We start from the raw sequence: 23834 nt of genomic DNA, 5'->3' as shown, positions 1-23834 counted from the left end.
GTGCACCAATCCGGGTACCCAGGTTAAGTCCACCGTGCATTCTATACAATATTCGGTGATATTCAGCAAGCTTTTTTCTTCGGTGTCTTCTGAAGATTCAACAAGAACTTGTGCTGTCACTTTACAATATTTGATTGAGCATTCAGAAGGGATATGTCCACAATAAAGAACGTTCTAGAAGAGTGCAATCACTGTAAACCAAAAGTTACACATTCCCTCTGCCACCATTAAACAAATAATTATTAATCGTACAGAATTAAAACTCAAAACAGCCAAGGTCAGACCTTTGGTAAGAACGCCAATCAAAGATTGAAATCCAATTATGTGAAGACAAAATATTGTCGTTTTTTTTTTTTTTTAAATGAAATACACACAAAAAGAGATTAGTCTTTTTTGGATTTACAAAATTCATGATCGTAGGAACTGAAGAGGTCTTGATGACAAGGATTCAACAAAAAGTACATTTCACCAGTAGGACGTTACTGCAAGTGTGGATGGTTAGAAACAAGGCGGCAGCACGGTAGCACAAGGGCAGCATGGTAGCACAAGTGGATAGCACTGTGGCTTCACAGCGCCAGGGTCCCAGGTTCGATACCCTGTGGGTCACTGTCTGTGCGGAGTCTGCACGTTCTCCCAGTGAACCCACGTCTCCTGCGTGGGTTTCCTCCAGGTACTCCGGTTTCCTCCCACAGTCCAAAGACGTGCAGGTTAGATGGATTGGCCATGATAAATTGCCCTTAGTGACCAAAAAATAAAGGTTAGGGGGGATTATTGGGTTACGGGGATAGGGTGGAAGTGAGGGCTTAAGTGGGTCGGTGCAGACTCGATGGGCCGAATGGCTTCCTTCTGCACTGTATGTTCTAGGTTCTATGTAAGGCCAGACAGAATTTTTGGGCTAAATGGGTCTATCAAAATATTCTGTTCACAAACTGCAGAGGGTGCCATTGTACATTAGTGTACCGTGATGTTAGGCACTGAAAACTGTTCATTAAAAAACACGAGACATTGACCACACCTGTACACAGCAAATATTTCAATAAGTGTTCCTCTTATTGCTGAGGTTGGGGAAGAGGAGATAGAAGCTGAGGTGGTAGGGTCCTCGGCCTGGCCCACCAGGGCACTGAGATTCTCTACTGGAGCTGCCTCAAGAAGCAGTTAATCTTGCCGGGTGAGGAAACAATGGCCCAGGCCCCGCTGGCTGCCACCTTTAACACGCACAACAACACAGTTAACGGTGGGTGCAAGTAACCCAAACTGAAGTCGGAGTGCAGTTCCATTAGGGGGCCGGTATTTCTTTCAAGCCAGCCCTTTCCAGCAACTCTTGCAATCGAATTAGGTAGTGTTTGGGAGATGGTGGGGTGGGAGCTCAGATGCTCGGCCTCTCAGCCTCCAAAAGTCATGCCTGGGCAATGCAGCAAATATTTTTTTAAAAGGAGAAACTGGATTTGCTGCATGTCATCATCTTGCACACTTTGAAGGAGACGCTACAAATGAATACATGAATTTAACGGTCACTACTACATGCAGCTGTTCACTCAAATTGGAAGATGTCAGGTGCTCATTAACATATTGCTCATCAGCCTGACTGACAAGAGTATTCCAGTGAGACAAAAAAGATATGATGAGCCTTTTCTACCAATGAAACTCAACGGTCCCACTACACCCACAGAATTTAAAAATTGCAACTTGGTTTTTTGCAGTTGACTGCAGCAACGAAGACTGAGATAAACAAAAATGCCTTGACTGAGTTGGGAGCCTTTGGAATTTTCCACTCCAGGTAGTTGTTGATGCTCAGTCGCTGAATTATACACAAGACAAGAGATTTTTGGTTACGAAGGAAATAAGGTATTAGAGATAATGCAAGAAAGTGGGTTTAAGGTTGGAGATCAGCTATGATCTTCTCGATTAGTGCAGCAGGATGAAACGGCCAAATGGCCACCTCCTGCATCTTTTGCTTTCGTTGTTACAAGGGGTACGAAATGTTCAAGAGCTGGAGCAGACCCAAGTGCAAACGAGTGGGGTCCGACGTGGTTCAAAGAGCACATCAGAATATTCTGAAACACACTTCCTCAGATCAAGCATCCTGCAGCTTACCTCTATGTATTCTTTTGTTTGGAAGAAAGCCAGGTGTGTCATATTGCATAAGAGAACCCAAGCGATCTGCTGTGCAAATGAGCTCTTGGACCTCTACACTATAGCTTTCAAACTTTTGAGGTAGAACATCCCTGTGATGAACAAAAACACAACTTTGCAATCAGGCAGAGCATATACAGGAAGTTGCTAAGTACAAAAACATCAAAATAAATGAACTTTTGGGAATCGCAAGCTGTGATCAAAAGAGCCATTTTTTTCTTTATTTTCGCCAAATCAAATGATCCCCTCCCCTCACCGAGACATTGACAGCTTTCCGAAGTTCCAGCATCAGGGACAGCATATTTTATTAATACATTTTCTTTCCAAGTCAGGAATGCCAACACCATTTGTGTATTTACTTCGCACATTTGGAACATAGGATCTCCGGATTGGCAAAACTTCACTCTGCACTAACTCTCTTCATTGAGCATTCATGGAACGTCCTAAAAATCCTATTCTAAATAAGCTGCAATAAATCCATCCCGTCCACATTCATGTCCCTTCAAGCCGCATAACCTCAATGCTCACAGCCTCTAGTTGAAATACTGAATCACTGTATCTTGATTTCCTTAGCATGTTTTAATGGTGCTCTGAAAATTTCTTTCAATTCTTCTAAGACACAGGTTATTAATTGATTTCAATCCCTTGCAATAGGTACCCCTCACCATCCCAAACAGCTGAACCCTGAAACATCATATACACCCAGTACAAAGTCTGACTGAGGAAGCAGAAAAGAACCAATAGCTTGACAATACACAGCAGCAATTTTAGTTTTAAAATCAAACTCACTTTATGTGAGGCTGCAATCCTGGTTGTTCTTCATAGTCTTCTATAAGGAAGGGAAGGTTTTTGGCCCAGTGATCCTTGAAATTTCCAGGAAGGTCAAGGTCTATATTGTACTCCGTCACCGACAGATCGAGATGTGCATGTAAGTAACGTGAATATTCTGCAAAGGGTTAGGAGCAATATGCAAAGTGCTTAGAAAAGCTTCCACGCTAATTCAAAACATGTTCAGATTTCCCACAAAATTCCAGCCCATGTAATGCATTAATGGATGCATTACTGATTACTAAATGCCGCAACAGGCTTTGCTGAAACTTGTGTTAACACCCTCTACTGCAATTTCACCTGCAATGAAGAGCACCAGTGGAGTGGTAACTTTAACAGCACTCATGACATTCCAACAAACTATGATGAGCGCAGGCATGAGGGGCTGAACAGCTACCTTCTCTGCTGTGCTAGTCTATGATTCCATGAAGGAGTAGGTTTGCACACACAGCAAGTTTAACCTCAGCTGTGTTGCTGTGCAGAAATATCAAACAAGTGCTCATCATAAAGGATGGAGTAGAGAGAAAAGAAAAGTCAGACAAAGAAGCACTGCTGTGTACGCTTGCACAGCTCATGGTATTGGCAGAGGCCTGCCAGCCCTCTTCCGATCTCAGGGATCATGTGTGGCACAAAAAGGGACAAAGTAGGACTAGGAGAAACAGCAGCAGCTATTATATGTTAAGAAGCAACAAAACGCCACTACCCTGATGGCGCAGTGATCTACATAGATCAAGAATGTCCCAATTTCGAAATGGCTTTGCAAGGGAAACATAATTAATCTCAATACGCCAGGCTAAGAAGAAAAAAAAATCCAACAGGGTTCCTATTGCCAACGGCTCTCAAGCAACCCTTCGTGGAATTACATGTTTTTTTTAAATTCATTTATGGGATGTGGGTGTTGCTGGTTAGGTCAGCATTTATTGCCCAACCCTAGTTGCCTTTCAGAAGATAGTGGTGAGCTGCTTTCTTGAACCGTTGCTGTCCATGAGGTGTAGGTACACCCACTGTGCTATTAGGCAGGGAGTTCTAGGATTTTGACCCAGCGACAGTGAAGGAGCGGCGATATATTTCCAAGTCGGGGTGGTGACTTAGAGGGGAACCTCCAGGTGGTGGGGTTCCCAGGTATCTGCTGCTCTTGTCCTTCTAGTTGCTGGTGCTCTTTGGTTTGGAAAGTGCTGCATAAGAAACCCTGGCTAGTTCATGCAGTGCATCTTTAAGAAGGTACACACAGCTACCGCTGTTCTTCGGTGTTTGTGGAAGGGGTAGCGATCAAGCGGGCTGCTTAGTCCTGGATGGTGTCAAGCTTCTTGAGTGTTGTTGGAGCTGCACTCATCCAAGGCAAGTGGAGAGTATTCCATTACACTCCTGATTTGTGCCTTATAGATGGTGGGCAGGTTGCCGCGGGGGGGGGGGGGGGGGGAGAGAGAGAAGACCAGGAGGTAATGCTATTGAATGTCAAGGGGGAATGGTTAGATCCTCTCTTGTGGGAGGTGATCGTTGCCTCGCACTTGTGTGGCATAAATGTAACTTGCTACTTGTCAGCCCAAGCCTGGATATTGTCCAGGTCTTGCTGCATTTGGACATGGACTGCTCCATTATCAGAAGGGCTGAACATTGTGCAATCATCTGTGAAAATCCCCACTTCTGATCTTATTGTGGAAGGGGTCATTTATGAAGCAGCTGAAGATGGTTGGGCCTAGGACACTACCCTGATGTGCTGGAGCCGAGATGATTGACCTCCAGCCATCATCCTTTGTGCCAGGTATGACTCCAGCCAACAGAGTTCCCCTGATTCTCACTGACTCCAGTTTTCCTCGGGCTCCTTGATGCCAAACTCAGTCAAATGCCGCCTTGATGTCAAGGGCAGTCACTCTCACCTCATCTCTGGTATTCAGCTCTTTTGCCCATGTTTGAACCAAGGTCGTAATGAGGTCAGGAGCTGAGTGGCCCTGGCGGAGCACAAACTGAGTGTCTGTGAGCAGGTTATTGCTGAGTAGGTGCTGTATGATAACACTGTTGATGACTCCTTCCATCACATTGCTGATGATAGAGAGTAGACGGATAGGACGATAGTTGGCTGGGTTGGATTTGTCCTGTTTCTTGTGTACAGGATACACCTGGACAATTTTCCACATTGCCAAGGAGATGCCAGTGTTGCAGCTGTACTGGGACAGCTTGGCTAGGAGTGTGGGAAGTTCCGGAGCACAAGTCTTCAGTACTATTGCCGGAATATTGTCAGGACCCATAGCCTTTGCAGTTTCTAGTTCCTTCAGCCGTTTCTTGATATCACGTGGAGTGAATCGTATTGGCTGAAGACTGACATCTGTGATGCTGAGGGCCTGTGATAGATCATTCACTTGGCACTTCTGACTGAAGATGGTTGCGAATGTTTCAGCATGGTCTTTTTCACAGATGTGCTGGGCTCCTCCATCATCGAGGATGGGTATATTTGTAGAGCCTCCTCCTCCAGTGAGTTGTTTAATTGTCCACCACCATTCATGGCTGGATGTGGCAGGACTGCAGAGTTTAGATCTGATGCATTTGCTGTGGAGTCGCTTAGCTCGGTCTATTACTTGCTGTTTGGCACACAAGTAGTCCTGTGTTGTAACTTCACCAGGCTGACACCACATTTTGCGGTATGCCTGGTGTTGCTCCTGGCTTGCTCTCCTGCACTTTTCATTGAACTAGGATTGATCTCCTGGCTTGGTGGTAACAGAGTGGGGGATATGCCAGGCTATGAGGTTGCAGATTGTGGTTGAATACAATTCTACTGCTGCTGATGGCCCACAGCGCCTCATGGATGTCCAGTCTGGAGTTGCTAGATCTGTTCGACGTCTACCCATTTAGCACGGTGGTAGTGCCACACAACACGATGGAGGGTATCCTCAATGTGAAGACTGGACTTTGTTCCCACAAGGACTATGCGTTGGTCACTTCTACCAATACTGTAATGGACAGATGCATCTGCAGCAGGCAGATTGGTGAGGATGAGGTCAAGTATGTTTATCTCTCTTGTTGGTTCCCTCACCACCTGTTGCAGTCTCAGTCTAGCAGCTATGTCCTTTAGGACCCGACCGGCTCGGTCTGTGGTGGTACTGCTGAGCACTACATGTGCCAACATTTATACACAAGTGATGGCCACTAGGGTGAATTACAGGATGGTAACTGACGGCCATGAAACTGCTTTCAGGAGAAAGGAGCAGAGAAAAACTGGCATAAACAATTGAGAGGAAATAAAGGATGACAATTGAAAAAAAGTCAGGAGAGAACATTGAAAACTAGCATGAAGTAGATAATTTAACCAAAACAAGATGCTAATCTCTTGTATTCAATGATCAGTCCACAGCTGACAATGTTCAATCTCCACCAAAATGTGACGGAGGGGATAATTTGGAAATGAAGTTAAAGACAAAAAACAATTGCTCATCTGCACATGCTCAGTAGCTACATAGGAAAATATAGAATGGTTACAGCCAACTCTCTGAAAGAGCAATACAAAAGTAAGTTCTGCAGGGTCATATGGACTTGAAACATTAACTCTGTTTCTCTATCCACAGCTACTGCCAGGCCTACTTAGCTTTTCCAGCATTTTCTGTTTCTATCTCTGAAAGAGCAACTTGGCTAGTCCCAGAGTCCTACAAATTGTCTCTTTTCAGCGGCTTATCCAATTCTTTTGAAAGCCAGACCTGCATTTGCCTCCACCACACTCCCAGGTAGTCCACTCCAGATCACTTGCTGAATTAAAGAAACTTTTTCTTCATGGTGTTGGGTTTTTTTTGCGAACCACCTTATATTCTGGTTCTTGAACATTCTGCCAGTGGGACCGTTTCTCCCTCTGCTCTATCTAGACTCATGCTTGTGAATCTTTCAATAAAGTTGTCTCTCAATTCTCCAAGCAGAGATACCCACGTTTTTCCAGCCCTACCTACATAAAGCAATCTCTCATTCCTGGAACAATTCTCGTGACTATTTTCTGCACCCTCTCTAAAGGATTCACAACCTTCCTAAAGTGTGGTGCCAGGAATTGGATACAATACTCCAACTGAAGCTGAACCAGAGATTTATCATCATAACTTCAGTGCTTTTGTGGCGGGGCCGGGTAGGTGAGTGGCGGGGCCGAGCAGGTGGAAAGCGCGGGCTTTTTCCCACGCTGAAGACTGGAGGGTCGGGGCCGGGAAGCTAGGGTTGTTTTCCGCACTTAGAACGGAAGTGGGTGGAGGGAGAGCCTATGGATGGGGAACGGGAGAGGAGGGTGTGCCACACAATGGGAGGAGTCGAAGGAAAGGCGGGAGTGGCCGGGGTCAGCAGGAGTCAGCTGACTTGCGGAAGTGCAATGGGGGTGGTGGTGAGGGGGGGGGGGGGGGGGGGGGGGAGAGAGGAGAGGAGTAAATCAGCTAGGATGGGTCCTAGCCCGGGGGGGGGGGGGGGAATAGAGTTGCTGCTGCTATGGTCAAGGAGGAGCTGGAGTGAGTTGGGGGGGGGGGGGGCGGGTCGAGACGGGGGTATGCCGCTGTGGGGAACGGGCCGGGTGTGGGACTGGCCGAGGAGGGGGTCATGGCTAGTTGGCGAGGGTGTAGAGGATACTGAGTATTCGGCAATAGCCATTTCGGACCACGCCCCGCATTGGGTGGACTTGAAGTTGAAGATGAGGGAGGAGAGGGACCAGCGCCCGTTGTGGCGCTTGGAGGTGGGGCTGTTGGCGGATGAGGAGGCGAGCGAGCGGGTCTGAGGAAGTATAGAGAGGTACTTGGAGTCCAACGACAACGGGGAGGTCCGAGTGGGGATGGTATGGGAGGCACTGAAGGCGGTGGTGAGGGGAGAGCTGACCTCCATTTGGGCCCACAAGGAGCGGAGGGAGAGGGAGAGGCTGGTGGGGGAGATGGTGAGGGTGGACAGGAGGTATGCGGAGGAGCCCAAGGAAGGATTGTTGAGGAAGAGGCGCAGCCTCCAGGCCGAATTCGACCTGGTGACCACCAGGAAGGCGGAGGTGCAGTGGAGGAAGGCCCAGGGGGCGATTTAAGAGTATCGGGAAAAGGCAAGCCGGATGCTGGCGCTTCAGCTTCGGAAACGGGACGTAGCTAGGGAGATTGGGGGAGTTAAGGACAGGGGAGGGAGTGTGGTGCGGAGTGGGGTTGGCATCAATGGGGTCTTCAGGGACGTTTACGTGGAATTGTACAGATCAGAGCCCCCACGGGCGGAGGGAGGGATGGGCCGCTTCCTGGACCAATTGAGGTTTCCAAAGGTGGAAGAGGGACTGGTGGCGGGATTGGGGGCCCCGATTGGGCTGGAGGAGCTGATCAAAGGGATAGGAAGCATGCAGGCGGGGAAGACACCGGGGCCGGACGGTTTCCCGGTCGAATTCTATAAAAAATATATGGACCTGTTGGGCCCGCTGTTAGTCAGGACCTTTAATGAGGCAAGGGAGGGGGGGCTTTGCCCCCGACGATGTCCCGGGCACTGATCTCCTTGATCCTGAAGCGGGGCAAGGATCCCCTGCAATGTGGGTCTTACAGACCTATTTCCTTGCTAAATGTAGATGCCAAGGTGCTGGCGAAGGTCTTAGCCACGAGGATTGAGGATTGTGTGCCGCAGATCATCCATGAAGACCAGACGGGGTTTATGAAGGGGAGACACGAAGAACGCGAATGTGCGGAGGTTTTTGAACGTTATCATGATGCCGGCGAGGGAGGGGGAGGCGGAGATAGTGGTGGCGATGGACGCTGAGAAAGCCTTCGATAGGTTAGAGTGGGGGTACCTGTGGGAGGTGCTGAAGAGGTTTGGGTTTGGGGAGGGGTTTGTCAGGTGGGTGAGGCTGTTGTATGAGGTCCCAATGCGAGTGTGGCCACAAACAGGAGGAGGTCCGAGTACTTTCGGTTGCACCGAGGGACGAGACAGGGGTGTCCCTTGTCCCCCCTGCTCTTCGCACTGGTGATTGAACCCCTGGCTGTGGCACTGAGGGAGTCAAGGAACTGGAGGGGGTTGGTGCGGGGTGGTGAGGAGCATAGGGTGTCACTTTATGCGGACGACCTGCTGCTGTATGTGGCGGACCTGGTGGGAGGAATGCCGGAGGTAATGAGGATTCTTCGGGAATTCGGGGACTTTTCGGGGTACAAGTTCAACATGGGGAAGAGTGAGCTGTTCGTAGTTCATCCAGGGGACCAGGAGAGGGGGATTGGCGAGCTCCCACTAAAAAGGGCGGAGAGGAGCTTCAGGTATTTGGGGGTTCAGGTGGCCAGGAGCTGGGGGGCCCTGCATAGGCTTAACTTTACAAGGCTGGTGGAGCAAATGGAGGAGGAGTTCAAGAGGTGGGATGCGTTGCCGCTGTCCTTGGCGGGTAGGGTGCAGTCAATCAAAATGACGGTGCTCCCAAGGTTTTTGTTCCTGTTCCAGTGCCTCCCCATGTTTATCCCGAAGGTTTTTTTCAGGCGGGTTAACAGGAGTATAATGGGGTTTGTGTGGGCGCGAGGGACTCGGAGGGTGAGAAGGGTGTTCCTGGAGCGGAGTAGAGATAGGGGGGGGACTGGGGCTGCCCAACCTCTGTGGATACTACTGGGCCGCCAATGCGACAATGGTGCGCAAGTGGGTGATGGAGGGGGAGGAGGCTGCATGGAAGAGGCTGGAGACGGCGTCTTGTGTGGGTACGAGTCTGGGGGCACTGGCAACGCTGCCGCTCCCTCCAAGGAGGTATACCACAAGCCCGGTGGTGGCGGCTGCCCTCAAATTTTGGGGGCAGTGGAGGCGGCACCGGGGGGGGGGGGGGGGGGATTTGGGGCCTCGGCGTGGACCCCATTCCAGGGGAACCACCGGTTCGCCCCTGGAAGAGCAGGTGGAGGGTTTGCGGGGTGGCACAGGGCAGGGATACGAAAGTTGGGGGACCTGTTTGTGGACGGGAAGTTCGCGAGCCTGCGTGAGCTGGAGGAGAAGTACGGGCTCCCCCCGGGGAATACCTTCAGGTACTTACAGGTAAGGACGTTTGCCAGACGGCAGGTGGAGGAATTCCCACGGCTACTGCCACACACAGTACAGGACAGGGTGCTCTCGGAGGGGTGGGTGGGAGTGGGGAAGATCTCGGGAACTTACCAGGTGATGCAGGAGGAGGAGGAGGCCTCGGTGGTGGAGGTAAAATGTAAGTGGGAGGAGGAGTTGGGAGAGGAAATTGAGGAAGGGATGTGGGCAGAGGCCCTGGGGAGGGTGAACTCTTCCTCATGGTGCGCGAGGCTCAGCCTCATACAGTTTAAGGTGCTGCACAGGGCAAACATGACCGGGACAAGGATGAGCCAGTTTTTTGGGGGCGAGGACAGATGTGTTAGGTGCTCAGGGAGCCCAGCAAACCACACCCATATGTTCTGGGCATGCCCAGCGCTGGAAGAATTTTGGAAGGGCGTAGCGAGGACGGTGTCGAGGGTGGTAGGATCCAGGGTCAAACCGGGCTGGGGGCTCGCAATATTTGGGGTGGCAGAGGAGCCGGGAGTGCAGGAGGTGAAAGAGGCCGGAATTCTGGCCTTTGCGTCCCTGGAAGCCCAGCGAAGGATTCTTCTTCGGTGGAAAGATGCGAGGCCCCCAAGCGTGGAATCCTGGATCAGTGATATGGCAGGGTTCATAAAATTGGAGAGGGTGAAATTCGCCTTGAGAGGGTCGGTACAAGGGTTCTTTAGGCAGTGGCAACCGTTCTTAGACTTCCTGGCAGAACGATAGACATCGGTCAATGGCAGCAGCAGTTCGGGGGGGGGGGGGGGGGGGGGGGGGGTTTACTTTATTATTTTTTGGTATTTACACTGAAGGGTGTGAGGGGGTGTATATACCTGCTGTGTTAAGTCGGGGTGTTAATGTTAATTTATTATTCATGTGCAGGGGGGGTATGGGGGGGTTGCTTTTCTAGATTGTGTTTTGTACTTAACCCTGTTGAGTTCTTTTTTCATTTTGTTATTGATATTTTATGAAAACCTTTAATTTAAAAAAAAATTCTTAAAAATAACTTGTGCTTTTTTAAAAATTATTTTTATTAAAAGGTTTTTTCAACCAGGATTTTGACATAACAAAAAAAAAAGAACAGTAAACGAAAAATATTTAACAAAACAAAACAAGGTGGCTGCTATCATTATACAAAACGAAAAAACACATCAACAAGTCCCCCCACCTGAGCCCCCCCCACCCTTGCCGCTGCGGCTGGCACTTTACTGCTCCCCTAGAAAGTCAAGGAAAGGTTGCCACCGCCGGGAGAACCCCATCAAGGACCCTCTCAGGGCAAACTTTATTCACTCCAGGCTGAGAAACCCAGCCATTTCGCTAACCCAGTCTCCACATTCGGGGGTTTTGAGTCCCACCACATTAACAAGCTCCGCCTCCGGGCTACCAGGGAGGCAAAGGCCAACACCTCAGCCTCTTTCGCCACCTGCACTCCCAGATCCTCCGACATCCCAAATATCGCTATTGTTGGACTCGACTTCACCCATCTATCCAAAATCCTGGACATCACCCTCGCAAACCCCTGCCAGAATGCTTTAAGCGCCGGGCATGCCCAGAACATATGGGCATGGTTCGCCGGACTCCCTGCACATCTCGCGTACCTGTCCTGTACCCCAAAAAACTTGCTCATTCTTGCCGTTGTCATGTGAGCCCGGGCACCACCTTGAACTGAATCAAACTGAGCCTGGCACATGATGCAGACGAATTCACCCTGCCCAGGGCATCAGCCCACAGGCCCTCATCCAGCTCCTCCTCCCACTTGCCCTTCAGCTCCTCCACTGAGGCTTCCTCCGCCTCCTGCAGCTCCTGATAAATGTCCGACACCTTCCCCTCCCCTACCCAGATGCCAGACACAACCCTGTCCTGTATACTTCGAGGGGGTGAGGGCGTAACAGCAGAAATGTCCCCACCTGTTTCATGAGAAAGTCCCGAACCTAGAGGTATCTGAAAGCATTTCCCGGGGGCAGGCCGAACTTCTCCTCCAGCGCCTGCACGCTGGGGAAAATCCTATCTATAAACAGGTCCCCCATCCTTCTAATGCCTGCCTTAAACCAGCCTTGAAACCCCCCATCTATCCTGCCCGGAGCATATCTATGGTTGTTCCGTATCGGGGTCCAAACTGAGGCCCCCTCCTCCTTCCTGTGCCTCCTCCACAAACCCCAGACCCTCAGTGCCGCCGTCACCAGGCTTGTGATGCATCACGCCGGCGAGAACGGCAGCGGTGCCGTTACTAGTGCCCCTAGGCTGTTGCCTTTACATGACGCCGCCTCTAGCCGCCCCCACGCCGACCCCTCCTCCATGACTCACTTCCTAATCATGGCCACATTCGCCGCCCAATAGTAGCTGTAGAGGTTCGGCAGTGCCAACCCTGCCCCGGCTACACTCCAAGAATAACCTTTTGACTCGCGGGGTTTTATTTGCCCACACAAATCCCGTGATAATGCTGCTCACCCGCTTGAAAAAGGATTTGGGGATAAAAACGGGAAGGCACTGGAAAAAGAACAGGAATCTGGGAAGAACCGTCATGTTCACAGTCTGCACTCTTCCCGCCAGGGAAAGCGGAAGCATGTCCCACCTTTTAAAGTCTCCCTCCATCTGCTCTACCAGCCGAGATAAGTTGAGCCTGTGTAGGGCATCCCAGTTCCTAGCCACCTGTATACCTAAATATCGAAAGCTCCTCTCCACTATCTTGAGCGAACGATCCCCCAGTCTCTCCTCCTGGCCCCTAGCGTGGATTACAAACAGCTCACTTTTCCTCACGTTCAACATGTATCCTGAGAAGCTCCCAAAGTCCCCCAGTATCCGCATGACCTCCCCCATCCCCTCCAGCGGGTCCGAAATATACAACAACAGGTCACCCACGTGGAGAGAAGCCCGGTGCTCCCCCCCCCCACACACAAATCAGCCCCCTCCAGTTCCTTGAAGTCCTCAGCGCTATGGCCAACGGCTCAATTGCCAGTGCAAATAGTAGCGGGGACAGGGGGCACCCCTGCCTCATCCTTCGGTGCAACCTGAAATACTCCGACCTCAGCCGGTTCGTGGACACACTCGCTATGGGGGCCTGATACAGTAGCTTGACCCACCCTATGAATCCCTTCCCGAATCATAAACTACCTAACACTTCCCACAGTCCCACTCCACCCTGTCAACGGCCTTCTCCGCATCCATTGCAGCCACTACTTCTGCGTGTGTGTCCCTCCGAGGGCATCATAATAATAATCAGGAGCCTCCTCACATTTGTGTCCAGTTGCCTGCCCTTAACGACACCTGTCTGGTCCTCCTCAATCACTCCCAGGACACAATCCTCTATTCTGGTGGCCAAAATCTTTGCCAGCATTTTGGCATCTACATTCAGGAGCGATATCGGCCTGTCGGACCCACACTGGAGCGAATCCATCGCCTTCAAAATGAGCGCGATCAATGCCTGCGACATCGTCGGGGGGAGGGTTCCTCTCTCCTTTGCCTCGTTAAAGGTTCTGAGCAGGAGTGGGCTCGGTAGCTCCGAGAACTTCTTATAAAATTCTACAGGGAAGCCATCCGGACCCGGGGCCTTGCCCGACTACCTCCTCCAACTCAATCGGGGCCCCCAGTCCCTCCACCCGCTCGCGTCCGCCCCCTCAGGGAGGCCCAGGATCTGCAGATTGTGACTCCGAGACCTATATTCGAGGTCATCCAGCCTCTCCTGCCATCTCTTGTGTAAGGCCTCGTGCGCCTCCACCCTGATCGCCAGGCCCAGGATCTCGTTCTCGTTCTCAGACACCTTCCTCTCCACCTCTTTGATCGCCTTCTGGACCTCTACCATCTTTTCCATGGAGGCCTTCATAGGGGCCAGCATCTCCGATTTTAGTTCCGCGAAACAGCTCCTCAAAAAGTCCTGCTGCTCCTTGGCCCATGCTTCTCGATCCGCGCCGGCTGCCATTTTGTCCTCCCGGAACCGCTCTGTCTTCCTCCCTGCAATTGCTCGTTTGACGGCCCTGCTCCTGGTTCCCTCCATACAGCACCAGGGGGAACCTCTACAGTGTCCGTTCCCACGCCGGTACCCGCCCTTCAAGTGCTGCCGCCGCCCCGTTTAACGGCCCGAAATCCCGATCCCGGCGGGAGCTGCCGTGTATGCGACCTAGCTGGTCATGGCCGCTACCGGAAGTCTTAACGTCTCAGCTTTTGAACTCTATGCTTCCACTTAAAGAGCTTAAGATCCCATGTCTTTTAAAAAATATATATATTCATTAGAATCTTACATTTTAGAACAAAGTTACAAAATAATACCATAGCATGAAGAGGAAAGGAAAACAACTTGGCATACTAGAGTACAGAATGAAACAGGAGAAACAACATCATAATTCGACATCGGCACCATGCCATCTCTTTCAGATATCAGACCCACCTGCACCCATGTAGAAGTCATGAGTGGATTCAACATACCCAACTCTACAAACACAAAAGAAATACACAAAAAACCCAGTTCTAAGGGGAGTACACGTATATTCCGCCACGCAATCTAACCTGACCCAGAGCAGAAACAATATCATTCCATATAATTGTGAAGAGAGGTAGCAACATAGCCAACTTACTCTCAAACCAAGAGTCCCCTGTTAAAGAAGAGGAAGAAAGAAAGTCAAGAAGTATCAGAACTGACCCGACAGATAACAAGAGCTCAGGACCCAACAGAGGCCTGAGCCACCGCAGCACCTTTGAAACACCCACCAATGGGAATAAGCCACTAGACTCACTAGGCGACAACTCACCCTCCAGTGGAACCACAGGCTACCCATCAAGCACAGGACTAGGATAAAGACAATCATTCCGGTCCCAGCAGAAAGGGGGCCCCATCCAGAGAAGAGGAGGAATTGGGTGTCCTGGGAGGGAGGGCTGACTCCTTCCTTCTCGGCACCACCAGGGCGTCCACCCCATCAAGTGAGCCTGACCAGGAAACAAGCCAGCACCAAGCTTGTTTGGATGAGAAGAAAAAAACAAGAAAAGAAAACCCCAGAGAAGGAACACGCAAACCAACGCAAAACGACCACCGTTGCAGAAGTACCCCAAGCAGTCCCACCCTGACGCAGCCAGATCACCACTACCAATCCAACTTCACCATATGCCAACACCAAATTTCACATTCTGGTAGTTTGAGGGTGAAGCAAAGAGAGAGAGACCCAGTGGAAGATTCAACCTTCAGGGCTGCCCAAGCGGAGGAAGAAGGAAGGGAAAACAAGAGGCATCAGAACTAACCCTTTGGTAATCTAAGATCAAAATCCAAACCAAACCCCAAACCTCAGAGGCAACATGTCAACACAAACCAATGAGAAGAACCTGCCACTCGATCAACAAAAGGGTGCCACATCCACCGCATGGAAAAACACAGAATATCTATCAAACACAGAACTCAGCCCCTCCTCAAATTCATTTCAACTTCATATCCATTTTGCAACTTCCCCTTCTATTTCATGGGCTTTAACATTCAGCCAAATCTATTACATGACACTTCATCAAATGCCTTTTGGTGTTCATATACACATCATTTACATTACCCTCATTAATCCTCTCTCGTACCTCACCAAGAAACTCAAATCAAGTTAATTAAGCTCAATTTGCCCTTAACAAATTAGTATTGGTTTTCCCTAATTAATCTACACCTATCCAAGTGATTGCAAATGTTGTCTGAGATGATAGTTTTAAAAGCTCTCCCATCACTGAGGTTAAATTGACTGACTGCAGTTGCTGGGTTTATCCTTCCATCATTTTCTTAACAAGGGTGAGAAGCATATGCTATTTCCAGTCCTCTGGTTCCAACAGTGTCTCTGAGAAAGATCAGAAGATTATGGCCAGAGACTCCTCAATTTCCAGCCTCATTTCCCTGCATATCTTTGGACGTATCTAATCCAGGCTTGACGAATATCAAGTTTATGTACAGCCAGTCATCTAATAACCTCTTTTTACCAATTCTTCGTTCATCCAAATACCGACTCTTTCACTGTGACTTTGGCAACCTCTCCTGCCTTGGTAAAGATAGATGCAAACTACTCAACGTGCCCTCTGCCACCAGGCGTAGATCCATCTTTTGGTCCATAATAAGCCCGTTTCGTCCTTTTTCTAACTTCTACCATTTAATTGCCAATAGAAAGCTTTTGGGTTCCCTTTTATATTAGCTGCCAGCTCCTGCTCATTTACCTGATACCTCACTTACTTGATTTTTTAATTTCCCCTCTGAACTTTCTGTATTTAGCCCGGTCCTCACTTCTGTTATCAACCAGTCATTTGCCCCTGTTCCTGCCTCATCTTGCTCTCTATTACTTCCATCAATCAGGGAGCTTTCATGCAGGCGAGAAAGGTCTGAAGAAGTTGTTAACATTTAACAGAATTATTTAAGGAAGTACCACTCAAAGTATAAATAGCTTTAGTGTTTTGATTTGTAACAAATTCCTTAAGAACAATGGAATAAGCAAATTTTATAATGTAACAAATCTCAATGGATATAATGGGCCAGTAATTAATTTAGATAATTTATGCAGTAAGATTACAGAATACAGTATCTGTATAGCATTCCAATATGCTGGGAGAAATACCATCAAAATACCCAGAATGGTTTCAGTATGTATGCCTTTGCATCAGAGTATTAAATTAATGGGGCAATATGATGGCGCAGTAGTTGGCACTGTGGCCTCTCGGCGCCGAGGACGGGTTTGATCCCGGCCCTGGGTTACTGTCTGTGAGGAGTTTGCACATTCGCCCCGTGGCTGTGTGGGTCTTACCCCAACAACCCAAAAGGTGTGCAGGATAGGTGAATTGGCCATGCTAATTTGCCCCTTAATTGGAAAAAAAGAATTGGGTTCTCTAAATTTTTATTAAAAAGTATTAGAATTAAAGCATTGCAACTCACCTCTGAGGTATTTCACTTTGAGATACTCCGAACTTGCCTTCTGACCTGGAAGTGGGTCATTTAACATCACTTTAGTCTGAGCTTTAATTCCCTCATAAAACTGGCCCATTGCAACGTGGCCCAGGCCTCTCATGTACTGGCAAACCTCATTGTAGGGTTCCAACTGCAGGCACCCCTACATTTTTAAAAACAGAAACCAAGCATATTTGCTGAGTTAATTTCTTAAGTTCCATAAATTCTATGGCAGTAATTGTAGAAATAGATACTTAAACATTAAACTGATCCCTAACCCCTTCACTGTACTTACACAAAGAAATTGGCAGTAGCAGTGTTGACAAAATGGAGGAGTTGGTAAAGCATGCAGGGATGACATTCAAACCAAAGAAAATTTGTTACCAAGAAAGAAGGTTGGAATACATGCCAAGTGACATGTAGCCTCCAAAATGTAGTGTTTCGGTTAAATTAATATGGCTTTTGGACACTACTATAGCATACGGTAGCGCTGCAAATGGTTTACGTTGATGTATGGGCACCTAAACATACTTCATTCATACATGAAGAGTTACAGCACACATTAGTGAAGAAATGTTAAGTGTTGTTGGGAAGGTCACCAGATGCAGAAAGTGACAATGGAAGGAAGAGAGACAATGGAAGGAAGAGAGAATTAACCACTTAATATGCAAAATTATTGGAATCAGCTAAAATTGAAAGGGGGGGGGGGGGAGGTGATTTATAGACTGACAATACGTTTTAATAAGCAGGAGACAAGACGTAGACATGAATTAGTACAGTGAACTAAAACCAATTGAGATAGTATAAACAGATAAAATATCTGAAGGAAAGACAAAATCGGTTACTAACAGCAGAATCAACAAACTGTATGGATGGAGTGGCAGAGTCAGGAGAAATGAGTACAGAAATATAGCAAGGAGCCATCTTTAGCCAATGGATCAATTTTGGTTCCTGTACTGGTGGTGGGGCAAGAAAGAAAAGCAGGGACAGGGAGAGTTGACAGTGGGAAGAGTGGGGGGCATGCTACCAACTTAAGCAAACCTGACATTATGGATCTGTAGGCAGAACATGGTCACTTTGGAGCACAACCGGTTGCTAGAATAATTAGGTGCTGGAGATGGAATGCAACAGAAAGTGAAGATTAAAAATGTTAATCAACAAAGAAGAGATTGTGAAGGAGCAACTGCTTGGAAGAACAGAAGATAGATAGATCTATTGTTCTTCAATTCCTATTTTCATAAAACTTAAGAAATTCACAGCTCTTGGGCAAGCAGACACTTCTGTCATGCTTCAACCTCAAGCCAGATATGGATCTGTGATCGGAGTTGATAAACATTTGCAAGCAGTGGAGCTGATGGTTTTTTGTTAGAAAAATGTTTTAAGAGATGGAAAGAAAGCTGAAATATGCAGAGCAAGCAGCTGAATGCAGAGATAGACATGTGAGATGCCTACAGTGGAAATTAGATGTTCCAGATTTTCAGAAACATGGATATGAAGATTTTTAATGAGACTGGAATTGAGAAACAGAAGGGCTGATGCAATGATTAAGAGAGTCGAGGGTACAGCATAGAAAGCATCAGGGTGCACTGCTAAGCATCACACTAACAATTCAGGGACAAACTGCTGTGCAGTGGTTTGGAGGGGGTTGTACACTCACAATTTCACCAGCTGGACTATTGTGGAGGCTAAAACCACATTGATACTCATACAACACTCTGATGGTTGAATGAGGAAGGAAGTGACCGTTTTTCCTGTTGGTGAGATACATACAGACTTTGTGTTTAACACCAGACTTTAAATGCATTGTCAATCACAATTTAAGACAAACAACATGTTTTCATTTAATCTCCAAACTGGAAAGCCGGTTTTCACTTTCCAACATATCGATAACAAATGGGGATTTAGTGGCTTTGATATTTACCAATAAATCTAAACTCTAGTAAAGTATTATGTATTATGCCTCGTTCATAGCCTTATGTTGACACCAATTTTGAATATAAAAGTAGGGAGGCTATGCTTCAGTTGCCCGGGACACTGGTGAAACTACATCCGGACCACAGTATTGGTCTCCTTATTTAAGGAAAGATGTAAATGCATTAGAAGCAGTTCGGAGAAGGTTTACTAGACTAATACCAGGAATTGGCAAGTTGTCTTTTGAGGAAAGGTTGGACAGGCTAGGCTTCTAGCTGCTGGAATTTGGAAGAGAAAGAGGCAGCTTAATTGAAACATACAAGATCCTGAAGGGTCTTGACAGGATGGATGCAGAGAGGATGTTTCCTGTTGTGGGAGAATCTAGACTGAGGGGGTCACGGTTTAAAAATAATGGGTCACCCATTTAAGAGAGATGAGAATTTTTTCACTCTCAGAGGGTCGTGAGTCTTTGGAACTCGCTTCTTCAAAAGGCAGTGGAAGCAGAGTCTTTGGATGTTTATAAGGCAGAGCTAGATAGATTCTTGATAAATAAGGGCATGAAAGGTTATGAGGGATAGGTGAAAAGTTACAATCAGATCAGCCATGATCTTTTTCAGTAAGCCTATTCCTGCGCCTGAAACGTACATATGCTCGTAATCCATGATGAATATCATGCACCAAGGGAGAATAACAGCACAGACAATCGACATGGAATGAAACAACTCCACTCCCAAAATAGACTGGTCACAAAAGGTCACAACAGCCAAAGAGGCATTTCAGTCTGCACTGGAATGCTTTGGGAGATTTAAACAACAAATGCAGGCTGAGCTCAGTGTCTGGCATTGTCTAAACCTTGAAATGTGATGAGAGATTTGTAACCCACATGGAGATGTTATTACTCTGCTAATTTCTCTTTTTAAAAGGAAAATTCTTCACCCAACCCCCCCACCTTCTGTCATTTAGAACATTGCAAAGTAAACTTGGTGCCAGATACAAGGTCACATTTTTCACGTCAATGCCATCCAGAAAAAGTATTTTGGTCAAACGACTACAGCAATTCTTAAGAGAATGGTGAAATGTGTTTAAGTCTTTTTTTTTTACTCGGGTAAAACAGAGCTGGGGGATAGCGATATTTGGGGTATCAGATGATCCGGGAGTGCAGGAGGAAGGGTCATTTGGGTTTTGGCATGGTAATTGTGGCCTTGGCTACGCTGTTGCGAAGTGCCAATGGGAAATCACATCCACAGGAAGGAAAGAAGAAAAACAAAATCAGATAGAGCAAAGGTAATCCGGGACACTTTGTAAATATCAGCAGCAGCAACAAAGATAGAGCTAAGAAATAAAGCCTTTGGAAATGAAACCTTCTGATCCCATTGGCCCAGAGCACGCCATGCGTGGGGGGGGGGGATGGTAGGGATTGGGGAAACCAGAGTAGGAGGAGAAGAAATGAATTGAAAACACCTTTACATCATTTGAAAAACATACAATATCTTGAAATATCCTATACCTTAAAGTCCTTCAAGGCCTCTTGGAGACTACCGTGATGATAAAGCATCATTCCTCTCAACTGAAGAGACTGAATCTGGTTCTGATTCAATATTAAAGCCTTTTGGAAACTTTCCATAGCTGCTTCAAAGTCACCCAGCTCTCTACAGAAAAATGCAACATCACAACAGAATGCATTAGCCTTTTATGCTAACTTTTCCAATTATATATCCATTACCCACGAACTTGAAAAAGTTACCACTGTCATGAGTAACTTATGGCAATTAAGACGGTGGTCCAGTTATATCAAACAACATTTGTTAAAACAAAATAGTTTAGACTATGAAGGACAAACCCTGAAGGGTAAATCACGTATGAAGTTGTCCGAATAGCATTTAAACAGGAGGTGCTTCACCTCCATGCTGGCTAAAATTTATTTCCAACTGGCGCAAAAGTCCGAAATGATCCTTGAAAAGCTTTGAAGAGAATGTTAAAATGTCAGTAGTGAATCAGCAATTGCATACATGCACCCAGGGGCTTGGCTGAAGAGCAACAAGGAGCCAGGAATATAACTCTTAATTTACTGTGCCTGCACCACTCAAAGGACTGCACAGAAACCAAAGCACAGCATCCTAATAATTCTTTACAGTTCAACATTCTTTTATTTTTCTGATATGATCTTAAACACTTTGGCTGAAATAGAGAGACCCATCCATATCATTCAATATCAGTACAGAAGTAAACCAGTTACCTAACCTGCTTCAGTTTTGCCTGTGTATGCTAATTCAATATTCTGAGTTCGTGGCACAGTCGTTAGCACTGCTACCTCACAGCGCCAGGGACCCGGGTTCAACACCTGGCTTGGGTCACTGTGTAAAGTTTGCATGTTCTCCCAGGGCCCTTGTAGGTTTCCTCCGGGTGCTCAGGTTTCTTCCCACAGTCCAAAGGTGTGTGGGTTAGGTGGATTGACCATGCTAAATTGCCCCTTGTTGTGCAGGTTAGTTTATGGGGCTATAGGGCAGCACGGTGGCACAGTGGGTTAGCCCTGCTGCCTCATGGTGCCGATGTCCCAGGTTCGATCCTGGCTCTGGGTCACTGTCCGTGTGGAGTTTGCACATTCTCCCAGTGTTTGCGTGGGTTTCGTCCCCACAACCCAAAAATGTGCAGGGTAGGTGGATTGGCCACGCTAAATTGCCCCTTAATTGGGAAAAAATTAATTGGGTACTCCACAAATTTTTTTAAATTATTATTATTTTTTTTAAAAGGTTATGGAGTTACGGAGATAGGAGCGGGGAGTGTAAATGGGTAGCTCATTCAAATAGGTCGGTGCAGGCTTGATGGGCCGAATGGCCTCCTTCTGCACTGTAGGGATTCTATGAAAGAATTTTGGAGGGATTTTCCTGCCTAATTCACCTGGAAAACACCCAGGCAATATAGCTGGAATAAGAAAGCAGCAGTATGCTCCAGCTGAACTGGGGTCGAAGCCTGTATCATAGAATCCTTACAGCGCTGAAGGAGGCCATTTGGCCCATTGAGTTTGCACCGACCCTCCCAAGGAGCATCCTACCTCGGCCCAATCCCTGTAATCCCACCTAACCTTTAGACACTTGGGGGCAATTTAGAATGGCCACCTAACCTGCACATCTTTGGATTATGGGAGGAAATCGGAGCACCCGGAGGAAACCCATGCAGGCACGACGAGAAAGTGCAAACACCTGGGTGTTCTCCAGGTGAATTAGGCAGGAAAATCCCTCCAAAAGGCCGGAATCAAATCCAGGTTCTGGTGCTGTGAGGCAGCAGTGCTAACCACTGTGCCGTCCAAAGGGTACTGTGTACCCAAAGCACTCGGTGAAAGTGACAGATCTACATCCCTTGCATTTCTATTAAGAGAGCAGACAATGAGCAAATAATTAGTTCAAACTAATTCAACTTTTAATGAATATCATTGTTCTTTTATGCATAACTTGAACACAAGAATATTACAATACCATAGCTGTGGCCAGGCATAGTAATAAGAAAAAAAATCGAAAATCATATGCATGGTATTGATGCAAATTCTTTTTCGAATTGAACTCTGGCGAGTGAAACATCAATGCTCTTAAGGACTATAAACAGCAATTTACCACTGAAAATAAATATTAATATACTTTCTGTACTTCAGACAAGCAGTCCTGTGTCTCCCAATTTCCTTTTCTTTTCCACCCGTTTACCATCTAATTGGCTCATTAACCGCAGGGATCCAGGTCCGATTCCGCGCTGGGTCACTGTCTGTGCGGAGTCTGCACGTTCTCCCTGTGTCTGCGTGGGTTTCCTCCGGGTGCTCCGGTTTCCTCCCACAGTCCAAAGATGTACAGATTAGGTGGATTGGCCATGATAAATTGCCCTTAGTGACCAAAAAAGTTTAGGAGGGATTAGTGGGTTACCGGGATAGGGTGGGTGGGGGCTTAAGTGGGTCGGTGCAGACTCGATGGGCCGAATTGCCTCCTTCTGCACTGTATGTTCTATGTTCTTATATGCAAAGTTTACACAATTAGTATCAAAGCTGTCAACATTTTCCAAATATCAAGACACCCAGAGGAAAGTTTAAGATCCATCACGGTTGACAAGCCCAAGACTGAAAAACAGTTAAGAGAGGCATGATAGTTCAGGGAATGGTGATGAGGCAAGTTCAAACAAGTTCAAACCCATTATTTTTAAACAGTGACCCCCCTCAGTCTAGATTCTCCCACAACAGGAAACAAGTTAAAGTAGCAGATTGTGAATTTTGATTTTAGCACAGGGAGGATTAACACATAAGATGCCCCATTTGGAGTTTAGAATTTAAAAAAAAAATGTAATATATAAATTTAAGAGTATCCAATTCATTTTTTTCCAATTAAAGGGCAATTTAGCGTGGCCAATCCACCTAGCATGCACATCTTTTGGGTTGTGGGGGCGAAACTCATGCAAACACGGGGAGAATGTGCAAACTCCACAAAGACAGTGACCCAGAGCTGGGATCGAACCTGGGACCTCGGCGCTGTGAGGCAGCAGAGCTAACCCACTGCGCCACTGTGCTGCCCGGAGTTTAGAATGTACTTCAATTGGAATAGTTGCTTAGAATAAGCTTTAATGAATATCACTCCCACTGAACTGGTTATTCATAATAATGCTCAAGCTGCACCTGTTCAGTAAGGTAAGGAAACCACAAGTACAACTGGACATGTTCCCTCAAATAGTGGACCAGAGGGTCTGAATCCACAAGACACGGTAAAAGAGGTTATGTTGCAGGAGTAGTAATCCAAAGAGTTGGACCAGTGATCCTGTGACAGGAGTTCAAACCTCGGGAGACAACCAGAGAATTTAAATTTAATTCATCAAATAAATCTGGATTATAAAAAGGTGACCTTGCAACTACCAGATTATTGGAAAGTCCAACTCCAGACACACAGCAACGTGGTTAACTCTTAACTGTCCTCCGAAATGAATTAGCAAGCTACTCTGTTGTCAAGAAGATGAGCCACCACCTTCTCAGGGCAATGAGGGATGAGCAGTAAATGCTGACTTTGCCCACATCCCGCGAGTACATCAAAAATACACTAACCTGACAAAAACGGCGATCAATAAAGGTGAACTGGTCGAC

The 23834-nt window shown here is 47.3% G+C and overlaps 1 protein-coding gene across 5 annotated transcripts in view; it reads right to left on the bottom strand.

The window, feature by feature from the left end:
* Positions 1-23834, bottom strand: part of ttc13 (tetratricopeptide repeat domain 13) — a 95338-nt gene that overhangs the window by 31104 nt on the left and 40400 nt on the right. For all 5 annotated transcript variants that reach the window (XR_011948510.1, XR_011948516.1, XM_072512997.1 and 2 more), the window contains 4 exons: positions 20235-20376; positions 16805-16979; positions 2923-3079; positions 2095-2225 (listed from right to left, as the gene is read on the bottom strand). Coding sequence is in view for 3 of the 5 variants with exons in the window: in XM_072512997.1 (XP_072369098.1) it covers positions 2095-2225; positions 2923-3079; positions 16805-16979; positions 20235-20376 (605 nt within the window). In the remaining 2 variants the exon portion in view is untranslated. The remainder of the gene's footprint in view (positions 1-2094; positions 2226-2922; positions 3080-16804; positions 16980-20234; positions 20377-23834) is intronic.

This window comes from Scyliorhinus torazame, chromosome 1, assembly GCF_047496885.1.
Source record: "Scyliorhinus torazame isolate Kashiwa2021f chromosome 1, sScyTor2.1, whole genome shotgun sequence".
Taxonomy (NCBI): domain Eukaryota; kingdom Metazoa; phylum Chordata; class Chondrichthyes; order Carcharhiniformes; family Scyliorhinidae; genus Scyliorhinus; species Scyliorhinus torazame.
The sequence above is the reverse complement of the archived record's forward strand: the minus strand, read 5'-3'. Positions and strand labels throughout refer to the sequence as shown.